Source organism: Ricinus communis, chromosome 7 (genome assembly GCF_019578655.1).
Source record: "Ricinus communis isolate WT05 ecotype wild-type chromosome 7, ASM1957865v1, whole genome shotgun sequence".
NCBI lineage: Eukaryota > Viridiplantae > Streptophyta > Magnoliopsida > Malpighiales > Euphorbiaceae > Ricinus > Ricinus communis.
The window spans coordinates 23,150,724-23,163,735 of record NC_063262.1 but is presented as its reverse complement, the minus strand read 5'-3'; the positions used below and the strand labels follow the sequence as shown (position 1 = coordinate 23,163,735).

General features: G+C 28.7%; 1 protein-coding gene across 1 annotated transcript; it reads right to left on the bottom strand.

Moving 5' to 3' along the window:
• Nucleotides 1-10,391: 10,391 nt before the first annotated feature.
• On the bottom strand, nt 10,392-12,765 carry LOC8264016. Its single transcript, XM_015726009.3, has 2 exons — nt 12,385-12,765; nt 10,392-12,258 (listed from the first exon to the last, which is right to left on the bottom strand). The coding sequence occupies exon 2, from the start codon at nt 11,439-11,441 to the stop codon at nt 10,707-10,709; it is 735 nt and encodes a 244-aa protein (XP_015581495.1). The 5' UTR covers nt 11,442-12,258; nt 12,385-12,765; the 3' UTR covers nt 10,392-10,706.
• Between the last annotated feature and the right edge of the window lie 247 nt (nt 12,766-13,012).

Below are 13,012 nucleotides of genomic sequence, written 5' to 3'. Positions count from 1 at the left end.
TAAATTTATATGATTGTATTGAAATATCATTTCAAATGAATATGAATATGCTTACAAAATAATAAAATTTACAGAAATTTTAAATCTTGAAAGATTAAAATTAAAAGCCAACAAAATTGTAAAAATTGTAATTTTAAGAATACGAGAGTGTGTAAAATAAAAATGCAGAAAAATAAAAGAATTGATATTTTAATATTGGAGAAGACAAATGTGTGTTTTGGTTAAAGAAAAAAATTATGTATTGAGCTGATAATTTTTCTATTTTGATTGTGGTCAATTAAATTCAATGTAATTTCAAAATATGTGGAGCACATATATAAATAATCTTGAATATATAATGTTATATGTAATATATACCCGGAATCCAAAATATAACAACTCAATCTTTAAAAACCTTTCAAGTAAACCCAATAGAAAATGGAAAAGTCTGTAAAAGAAAGAAGAGGACTCACCATATTGCCCTACGGCCAAACAAACAAGCAATGCAACTATAGCATATCTACCAATAAAAGATGCCGAGTCCATTACGGGGATTTGCCCGCAAACCAAACCTATTCACCATCAACACCCAATCCAAACCTGCCAAAGAATGTGCCACAGTTTTACAAATTTACAGTACCTAAACAAAACTAACTGAAGAAAAATAAACAGAAAGTCTAAGAATGTCTGGCAACTATAAGACACAGCATTGGCATTTATCATGGTAATGCTCTCCAAACAATCCTGCTCGAAAATTACAGCTGATAATATAACTAATTAATCATATTTCTATGAGTGTGAAAATCCAATGTTAAAATTCTAATTTCAGATATAAACTAAGTACAAAAAAGATAAAATAGATTTATGTTTATAAAAATTTTACTTACAGAATATTAATAAAATTAAATTTTTAGAATTAGACTTAATTATACTTAGTAATTAAAAGTTTTTAAAAGATTTAGATTAAACTTACACACTAGATGAATTATTAATATTATTAAATATTAAATTAAATTAGTAAATTATTATACTAAACTAACTAAATAGTCAATAAAATCCTATCAATTTTCTTATAATAACTAAAATGAAAAATAACCTAATTACAGACAGTAATGATATTATTAATATTTTTTTGAAAAGATTTAGATAGTCAGGTTAATTTCTTTTTCTTTCTAATCTCTTAAGCATTATCAAGTTTAATTTTGCTTATGCAAACATAACAATATATAGCCATGTCCCTGGATTTGTAAATTAAAGGGAAAAGAAATGGTGGGGGCCACAAGTGTCGGTAGCAACGTACAAATGCGAGAGGCAAACTGGCAAAGTTGGCGTCTCAGAGACGGCCACGTGGATGGAGACAAGTTTGATGGTGACACTTCAGCAGATTCCTCCACCGACAATCTCCCAAATCAGGTTCTTATGTAATTCTGACGTATTCTTTTCAAGTTTAATTTGATTTAGATTTTATAAGTAATTTTTTTTTTATATCAAGAATATTCATATTTCTTCTCCAAGAAAAAAAATAATATTTTTTCAACTTTACCCGCAACGATTTTTCAGAGAAAATATTAAAATTTTCATTCCTGGAATGCTTGATTCAAAATCTAGAAATTAACCACAATAAATGAATATATACAAATATTTTCTATAATTAAAATGAGATGTTTTTCTAAACTTATTAATAATATTAAAAAACTAATTATATATTATAAACCGATAAAAAATATACTCCGTCCGATGGTTAAGTTATTCGCTTTAATTTTTTGTATATATAAATTTAATTGTTCAAATACCAAGCTCAATTTTTATATTTTTTTATCACAAAATAAACATTTATTCATCGGAATCATAAATAAAAAAATACACTTGAGATAATGAGGGTCAAGTTTGGACACCTGAGGGTAAACATCCTCAACAAAATACATGGGCTGATGGGAAAGATCAAATAAAGGATGAGATGGAAGAGGAAGCTGGTCATGAAAAAACAAAAGAATATGCATGCAATTAATCAAGTAACAGGGAGTTGAGATAGCATATCCTCCAAAAACCTTACCAACTTGAAAAGGAGAGCACTTTGTAACCTTCATATTACCACTCTGAAATTCATTAAAAATTATAAGATTTATTTATAAATAAATTTATATATTTTAATTAAAATAAAATTAATTTAAAATTTTATATAATTAAATTTGTAAAATTAGTTATAGCTAAATTAAATTCTAAAAAAATACGTAGAATTTTCAAATGAATTTCACATATCGTAAATTATTAATATATTTTATAATATTAAAATATCTCTTTCAACTTTATTATTTCTAACAATTTTATGTTTAGTATCACCATTCTATTCTATTGTAGTATAAAAAAAAAAAGGATTGAGAATGATAGCAATTTGAGATAAGAAATTGTTGAAAGTAAAGAAGTACTCCTTAGCATTATTTGTAAGGATTCAGATCTAAATTATGTGAGAAAAGTCTGTTTGGTTACATTGGCCAGGCGATGTTATCATCTCGATAGATTTGAGAACTTTTCAGGAGGTCACACTTTTTCAAATTTTTTTGAATTTAGCATATTTAATTTTTAAGTTTTTCTAACTTTACAACAAAACTATCAAAAAACACATCATATGATTGGTTTAATTCTTTAATTGTGTGTTATCAACAATTTCATATGTTGTTTTAATATGAGATTGGATTAATTTATGCATTCTCATATTCTAAAGTGCTATCATCTTAAAAATTTGTTAGAAGCCGCTTTTTATCCACACATCTTGCCTTGCCTTTATATTCACTCTTCATCCTCGTTGAACCACTTCTTTAGGCTAGACTAGTACATATCCACTAGTTTTTGTCTAGTTACTCTTTAAATCACACATCTATTAAAGATGTTCTACTCTAATAACCTGGATCCAAATTATATGAATAATTGCCCATTCTAGCCCTCACTAACTGGTTATATCTCCTCGGTGAATTAAGAACTTCAAAGAAAATCACCTATTATGAAACTTTTCCAAAACCAGCACATTTAACTTTAGAATTGCTCAAACCTTTAATAGTGCTGTCATCTTAAAAAATCTACCAGAAGCTGCTCCTTATCTAGACATCTTACTTTATTCAACATCCATAGAAAAAAGAATACCTGTGTATTTCAGTCATATGAGTCAATAACCCAGATGCTTGAAATGGTAGAAACATACGCATTAATTGTTTGCACTAGGAGGGACATGGGAGAAAGGTAGACTACTGTGAATATGAAATTGGAGTATGACCTGGTGTAGGAACGAGGCTGGAAGCTGAAACTAGAGACAGACTTGGTGCAGGTAATACCTTTTCCTAGCAGCTCGAGCAAATTTTGATGACAGAGCAATTGCTTGTCTCCTAACAATAACAACATATACTATGGATGCTATCACCTTCCCTTACTCTCACCGTTATTTTGACGACCATCTCTATAATCTTTTTAGGAAGTGTCCTTCCTAGAGCAAGAAGAAGTTACCAAGACAAAAGCCGTAGTTGGTAACTTTCCAAAGAAATCTACAACATCCGAACACATAGCTCCTTAATTAGGAGTAACAACATCCAAACTTGTTAAGGTTTGATCAAATTGCCAAGCACTGCACTAAGATATTAGCCCTGAAAACCATTTGCTGTTTTTGAGGATGCATTTGTTTTACTTCCATAAACATAACTAGATTCTGTGAAATAATCAATAAAAGTATGATGTAGATCACCCCAACAGAGAAAGCACGAGTACTGTCATAAATTCTTGACAAATTATCTTGACCCGAACGAAAAAGAAAAAAGAAAAGTAGTTAGCAAAACAATGAACTGTCAAGTCTTCAATCTCACTTTCTAATGAGTTCAGCATTGAAAGAGTTTATGTCATCTTCTCTTAGCCATATCTTTTTTTGCTCTTCCTCTTTGGTTGTGGCTATTCTGTTAAATTGGTCCTCCTCTTATGTACTCAACAAATATAATTGCACTTTTTTTTTTTTTTTAATCCATTGAGCGCAGTAAAGCCCAAACCTTTGCCTTTCTCTGCTATCATGTCATTTTGAGAGGGAATAATCTGTTATTTTGTATTATCAATATAATATATTTAGTATACAAGTCTTCTTTTTCTTTTTTATATATTATAAATACACTAAAGTGTCCTTAATTATATATAAACTTCTAACAAATGTTAAGAAAGGGGACCGAGGTTTTTTTAAATCAGATTCTTTTATCTTTTTATTTGTTTGTAATACTTATGATTAAAATTATATTTATTTTATTTTATTATTCAATATTTAAAAGATAACAAAAACTATATTAATTTCTCTAGAAGATTACATTAATGGTTATATTTTTATTTATTTAGTTTTTCTAATTAAAATTATATTAATTTCTTTAAGAAAAACTACATTAACAGTATAGATTTTATATTTATTTAATTTCTTTAATATTATTTTAATATCATGAATATCGATAGAAGAAGTAAAGATTTAAATTTTTACTTTGTTTAAAATTATTTAATAATAATTTTTATTTATAGGTGATTCTTTTCAATATCTTATAAGGATAATTTTATATTTTGATAAAATATCATATTTATTTTTTATATACTGTCAAACATCTTTAAAATGATATTCTATATAGAAATAAAATTTACATAAATATAAAAACTTAGGTATAAATTTAGATCAATTATAAATAGGAATAAATTCTCTATTGCAATAAATTATAAGTTTTTTAAGTCAAATTTTAAGAAATTATTCCTTTATATAGTAATATTTGTATATATAATTTTAATAAATATATATGATGCTATGTTTTGTCATACTGTATTATTATTTTGTCTCATCAATCTTATTTATATAAAATAACAAGATATTAACGTATTTTATTGCTGGTTGTTATCATTTCACCAACAAGATTAAGTATTAAGTTAAAGAAAATTTTTTAGTATTCAAAAAATTATTAAGTTATAACCTCTTCATAGTCATAAATTTTATTTGATCCCAAGTGTATGACTATAAAAATATTTTATTGTACATTGAATCTTCACTGTCATGTATGTTGCATATAATAAGTCACTGCAAAAAAAACAGCAGTTTAGATACCACTAGTTGTGCTATCTAAGTGGTCGCTAAATCCAAATAGCGACCACTTAGAGACCATAGACGGTGGTTGCTAAAATCTTCGTCAGTAATGAAAATAGCGACCGGAAAATCAGAGTGGTCTCTAAAACTAGTGACCACAAGGGGTCGCTAATCAGCTACCTCGAAAGTAGTAGCTAGTAAAGACTGCTTGTGTGTGGTCGCTAAAGTGGTAGCTATTTAGAGACCACACATAAGTGGTCGCTATTTAGAGACCATATATTAAATTTGTAATGACCCATAATCAGATAACATGAGATATTGTCTGCTTTGGCCTCTACAAGCCTCACAGTTTTGTCCCCATCTTGAAATTTTTCCGAATCAAGCACGTTTTGACTTTAGAGTTTTTATAACACCACAGCTAAATAACCAAACAACCAAACAACACCTCATATATGATTAGTTTCAACTCTTTCTATATATGCTTCAACCATTCTCCATCTCATTTTGATGTGCAATTCGATTCATTCATGTACCTTCGTACCTTAGAGTGCTGCCATCCTAGAAGCCTGTCAGAAGCTGCTCATTGTCTAAGAATCCTATCTTTGCCCCGGTGTCCATTTATGATTAGTTCCAACTCTTTATATATATGCTTCAACTATTTTCCACCTCATTTTGATGTGCAATTCGATTCATTCATGTACCTCTGTACCTTAGAGTACTGCCATCCTAGAAGTCTGCTAGAAGTCGCTCCTTATCCAAGCATCCTATCCTTGCTCTGACATCCACTTTTCACCCTCATCGGACCGCTTTTCTAGGCCACGTTGTCAAATGCCTACCAGTTTCCGCCTGGTTTGTCCTCGAACCACACATCTACTAAAGAGGTCCTGCTTTGATACCATTTGTAACGATGCAAAAATCAGATCACATAAGTGTTTTGTCCACTTTGGCCCCTACTAGCCTCACGATTTTATCCCCTTAATGGATTCAAGAGCTTCCTAGAAGGTCACCCATCTTGAAATTTTCCCAAACCAAGCACATTTAATTTTGGAGTTCCTATAACTCCACAGCCAAAGAACTAAAAGGCGCCTAATGCGATTAGTTCTAATTGTTTACATATATGTATCAATCTTTTTCGTTCCTATTTCAATGTGCAATTCGGTTCATTCATGTATCCCCATACAATAGCGTGCTGCCATCCTAGAAGCCTTCCAAAAGCCGCTCATTGTCCAAATATCCTATCCTTACCCCGGTGTCCACTTTTCGCCCTCATCAAACTATTTCTCTAAGCCAAGTTGTCATATGATTAACAAAATTATTTAATTATTATTTTAATTTATATTATTACTTTAAGTGTATTAATATTTTAATTTAAATATTTATTTATTTATATATTAATTTTAATTATTTATATTTATTAATTTAATACTTATATATTATATTTCATATAAATAATTATAAAATTCAAATAATATAAATAAAAATTAAATCAATAAATATAAATAAATATATTTAATGACTAATAAAATTTATTAATAAAAAATATATAATAAAAATAAATACAATATAGTAAATATTATAATTAATCTAAATAATATGATGATAACTTAATTTAATTATTCCTATTAAATTTTATTATTTACTAAATTATTTTATTATTATTCTCAATTTAGTTAATCTTATTACATTAATATTATTATAATATAATTCTAAAAATTAAAATAGAGACCACATTGTTGGTCTCTAACTGAGAGACCACACATCTGGTGTCTATGTGATAGCTAACAATTCAAGCTATTGATTGACACCCAGTTTAGCAATCACAGCCCATGATTTCTAACTCAGAAACCACGATAGTGGTCTTTAAAATGGTCGCTATTTTCTCCACTATTAATTGGCGCTCAGATTAGAGACCATGCACATGGTCTCTAAAGTGGTCGCTATTGTCCCTATCATTTTTTGGCGGGAAGTTAGCGACCACTTAGAGACCACATCTGGTGGTTGCTATATGATTGCAATGTGGTTGCAAATTTAAAAAAAAAAATTTGGTTTCCAAGTGGAAGCAAAGTGGCAGCTATGTGATATCTAAATAGGAACCACTTTGGTGTGGTAGTTAAAAGTAGTCTATAAATTGTTGTCTTTTTGTAGTGAGTTGTAAGTTCATTTAATATAAATTATAGGTTTATCAGTAATGCGATGTAGGTTCATAAGAAAATTCATTGTTAAATATAATTATAGGCAACAAAATCATTAACTATTATTTATAGCTTCATCAATAATATGGAATAGATTCACCATTTATAAACTCCAAGTTCATCAGTTAACATATGAATCTATTTTTAATTTTTAAATTTTTGAATAATAATCTATGAATTTTAGGTATACTTTACTAAACCTATAATTTATAATTTTGTTTGACTCTTTGTCTTTAATTTATGAACATGTACTTTTTTTTATGTATTTATAGATCATAATACATAAACCTTAAGCATACATATAATGAACCTATAGCTTATAATTCATGTACCTATTATTTGTAACGAATCTGTAGTTTTATAATTGATGTTTATAGTTTTTACTGATATATTTGTCTTCGTAACCTATAATTATGTTTTACAATTTATAATTATGAATATGAAATTATTAATTTTAATGTCTCTTTGTTATTATTAAATTCTAAGAGATTAATGTATTATTATAAAATAATTTAAATTTAAATTTTGAAAAATAAGATGAAATCATATAAAATATAAATATATACTGAAGTGTAATTAGACTTTATACTTTCATAGAAAATGAATCGTTAATAAAGTTTCATGTATATAAAATGTTAATTTTAATATACTATATTTTTTATAAAATAATAATATATCAGTAAAAGAAATTAGTGCTGTAATAAAATATATAAAATAAAAATAAAAAGTAAGAATAAATTATTAATAATAATATAATAAATAATAAGGAGACAAGTATTAAAATTAATAATGAAAGTAGACAAAAGAAAAGAATAAAAAGAAAAGAAAAATGTTGAAAGAAAAAGAAATAAGAAAAGTAGAATTGCGTGATCCGCATATCTACACATATTTTCTTTTAATCTTAGATATAAAATATAATATACATATCAGTTCAGAATATAACAGTTCCTTAAGCAATATATATATGAAAACGCTTCTTAGAATATCGTTTCATAATCTTAACTTTTGATTGCATGGGTTTTTGAAATAGTATTTAAAATTTATAACTAAGAAATTCGGGAGTTTAATTTCTAAGGTTTCTTTTTTTTATAAATTAAAATTTAATATAAAATAAAACAAACCTATGTCTATTTATGCTTCAAATACAATGCATGAGTATATATTTTTGAAATCTCATTCAACAGTTTCAGGTTTTGGTATATTTCTTCGACGGGTTAAAGTATAAAGTTCTTGCAACTTGTGAAGAAAACTTAATCTAACTAAACAAATTTACAAGCTTTATTAGGTGGTTAAATAAGAGAAGAAAAGGAAATTTCTTTTGAGTTAAAAAGAAAAATTATTAATAGGAAAAATCTCAACTGATATTCAAATGAAATCATAACAGTGAAAAATTTATCATTTTTATAGTGTTTTGTTGAATTCTATAAAATTTACGGAATTCATTAATGAAATTTAAAATTTAAATATTTTAAACAGAGTAAGAGTTAATTTAGTATTCTGCATAATTAAATTTGTGTGAAATTAGTTATAGCTTGCTAAATTAAATTCTAATAAAATAAGTAGAAATTTTGAATGGATTCTATATTAGTAAATCAATACATTCCATAATACAAAAATATTTCTTTCAACTTTATCATTTCCATTTTATTTTCTCTTTCATGTCTTTTTCTCAAATGAAACAAATTCTCTTATGAATTTCAACCAAATACTGATTTCGTGGTTGTAAGTTGTAATCAAAGATAAGTTATACATAACAATCTTCATTCTTGATTGCAAACTTATGGGGTTTTGTTGAACAACTTTTTGAGTATAAAAATCAATCTTCGAGCACTATCTAAACCTAAAAGAAGTGCTTTGACATCCTCAGAAAGTTGAATCAGAGGAATGGCACATAACCTACAGGTATAAGCATGCATGTCTAAACAAAGAAACTTGCCTGTTGTCAGTCACCAATCAAACTCTACCAGCTTCGTGATCTTAACTACAACCAAACCCTACAAAAGAAAAAAGGAAAGGCAGAGGCTCAAGTGGTAAAAGCACCTTAAATTGTTATCATTAATCATCTTATTGTGAGTGTAAATAGATGAATGGCTGTATTGTATATATATATATGAAGCTCATATATACCTCGCCAATGAATAAAAAAAAGACCTATAAAAAAACAAAAAAAAGACAATGGATGTTTCTATAAATTAAAATGGAGCTTGAAAAAGAAGAAATCCTCACCTAAAGGGTGGAGGAAAATTCATATGGTAACTATTATAAATTATAATATGAATACTTATGTAATAACTTCTTAAATAATTATTTTTATAAATTAGGTCATCAATTGAATCACTGATTTTAATATTTTATAGATCTTTAATTAGTTAACAAAATACCATTCATGTGATTGAATTATTGGATCAATCATTTTTTAATTAAAAAGAAAGAAGAAAAGTTAATTATGATGGTGTGCATATATTTTAGTGAAACTTGATTAATTATATTCAAGTTGAGGACTTTTTCAGTGCTTTCTTTCCCCCTCTTTTCAGAAGAGAAAGTGGAAGTTTTGAACGTGAAAAGCCTAAATTGAAACTATGAATTTTCAAACTGGTAAGTACTGCTGCATGATTAAAGATTCCAGTTCAAGGGGGACAAAGGACATTCAGAAATAGAAGAGGACGTTGGGGCATAAATTTAAATTAAATAATCGAAATTCTTATGAGGATGCAAAATGCCCATATTTCTCCGATAAAAGTTCTTATGTATAACAAAGACAAATAAGTAAATGAATCACTTTTGTATATATATACTTATCCCTATTAAATATGATCAAATATGATTAATCACTTAAAATTCTATTGTTACGTGCTCTGAATAAATAATCAACAGAAAAGTTAGCATGCTCCTAAGCGATGAAATGCAAAAACAGGTGACCATATGGCCAGTTCAACAATAAATTAATCATAAGCAGAACAAGCCAGCTTACTGTAGCAACAATGGAAAACCAGTTGAGAATTGCTCTCCTAGATGATAATGGTTAGTATATAAATAACAATGAATCATCTGAATCATAACTTTCTTGACAATAGTAATTAAGCTAGAACATCATTATCATCTTCATTCAACTCAAAGAAATGGAAGTGGAAATTCATCAATTGGCCATGGCCTCCCAACCTCAACCTTTAATACTTTATTGAGCATTAATTAAGAGAAAAACAGGCCAAACTGTAGTAGTACAAGTGCTTTAATGGGTATCCAAAGTTTTGCAAAATTGCACATCAGAAGCTTCACATTTTACAACAACATTTAGCAAGAGAAAGAAAACAACAAAAAGTATCAAAATGATAATTAAAACTCTTAATGTAACCCCTAACTGCATTCCAAATCCAGAAGGATAAAAAACTTAATTAGTTAATCAGTATATAATTAATGTAACTACTAAAAGGGACTAATTAGTTACTTAATTATAATTAAGCTTCAATCTCAAACCTTGGACACTTGATGGAGCCCATTGATATGTCGATTTCAATCAAGTTTTCCTCTTCAATATTCATGTCATTTAGTTCTGCTAAAAGCTCCATTAGACCATGTTGCTTAAAAAATGACCCGGGAACAAAATCTTGCAATTTCTTTTGTGAACTAGACTTGAGATCTTGATCTTCTTCTGTTTCTTTATGACCAATATAATGTCCACTTGGAAGTGCAATTTCGATGAGACTATCTTCGTCAGAAATAGATCCATCCGAGAAATCCGGGCTCTGTAACATGTGGTCCTGAAACTGCCAGTAATTCACTTCAGAATCCTCACTTGTTGTTGATGATCGACCCAGACACTCACTTTCTGATAACATTATTGGTGAAGATCTAATTAAGTACTCACCAATCTGGCTCCTGTCTTCTTCTTCTTCATCATTTTCTCGAGCTTCTTTCTCGTCTGTGATGTATTCATCTTCAAGAACTTGTACTGGGGGTTTAGATATAATATTATCTTTAGGCTGAGGTGAAATTTCTTGATCAGGTGTGAGAATAAAATCATCTTCAAGTAGTTTTTCAACCTGACCTCTTGGTTTTTTCTTTGAGAACTTGAAAAAAAGAGTTGCTAAAGCTAATAGTACTGATGTGAAAAGGATGGATGAGGATCCATAGCCAAGAAAACTGGACATCCATGAAAAAGGGTTTTTCAAAAAACAAGAAACAGAAGACATTTGTTCCTCGAGTCTATTTTATTTGCAAGAAAAAACCAGGATAAAATGTAAGAACAAAGAAGGTGATTTTATATTTTAGTGAAATGTAAGATCTGCAAATGAGAATAATATTAAGAACATTGGTTTATGAAAAAATGAAGGAAGAAAAGATTGAAAGTGAGCTTCTTATCTATTCTTGCTCCAATATGATAAACAGAAAAGAGGGGAAAATAAAGGAAGGAAGAAAGAGCAAAGGTGTTACTGAAATAGAGATTGAAGAATATATGCAAAATCTACAAGAGCACGATTATCCCGAAATCCTGATGTTTGTTCTTGTTCAGACATCAAATTTATACAGACGGCAAAAAATGGAAGGTTTTGCATATGGGGTACAGAGAGAGAGAGTTACATAAATAGGAATGACTACTAAAGAAAGAACAAACAAGAAGAATGGATAACGATAGTGAAGTTGTTGATGATGTTATGTGCTTGTAGATTTCAGAAGCAGATAATACCTTTAACTAGCTGGTTCACAAAGAAGATAAAACTATTTTGGCTTCTTGTACTAGTGGACTGATTGCGCCCTAAAATGAATTACCAGGTAGTTTCTCTTTTTCACATCAAAGAAAAGAATCACGGTTTCCAAGTGCATGCCTCCTCTTGCTCCTAAAAATAAGGGTATATTTCTTATCTAGCACCAATCAGATGGTGTTCCTCTGCAACTGATTCTCTTGAAAAAACCAAAACCTCAGGTTTTTCCACTTTGATTTACAGTCTCAGAGCCTGGATATTTGAGAAGCCATGTGCTTACATCTGAGCTCTCCACATGGCACTTTGCCTCCAACAAATAGAAATAATAATATTATGATTATAATAAAGGAAATTAAACACAAGAATCCAAGACAGAATAATTATTCTATTGATTAATATTGTTACTAAGCCATATTTTTACCAAGAACCCTACCATGATTAGGATCCTAATCAATCAAAGCTTTGATGCAGATGGGAAAACAGGCATTGCTCACTAACATTTCTCTACTCTTTCTCAACTGAATCCCCTTCAAATCCTCTTCAGACCATCTTTGGTACCCAATTCTCATCTGTTCTTTTGCAGAAGACTTTTGTATGGAGGATTGAAACTCAAACCAAGATCATCTAATCAAACCTTGAAAAACTCTACTTTTTTAATCCTTCCCTCTCTTCAATTGCAAAAAACCCTTACATTGACGCACAGAAAGACTGGGTAGGATTCACATGTCTACTGTAGAACCTCTTATAACAGACCCATGTCAGATGCACAGTCATACACAAAAGCCTAGAGAGGGAAAAGAGAATACTATAGAATATACCATTTTTCATTTGCCAATTTTCATTATAATATTAAAAGGGCAACTATCAGAAAGTTAGAATATTGATGTAACTCAGTACAACTCATAGAATCCAAAGGCATTGTTTGACTTAAAAATATAATACAGTTAATGTAATCTATGCCACATTTATTGCATTTACTTGATAAAATACATATATTTGCAGAACTGTACTTGCAAATGGAATGAGAAAGCATCAGAATCTTAATTATAATGTTTTCAACT

Bases quoted from the DNA above. Each gene is read 5' to 3' on its own strand.
- LOC8264016 (XM_015726009.3), bottom strand. From the start codon at position 11,441: ATGTCTTCTGTTTCTTGTTTTTTGAAAAACCCTTTTTCATGGATGTCC.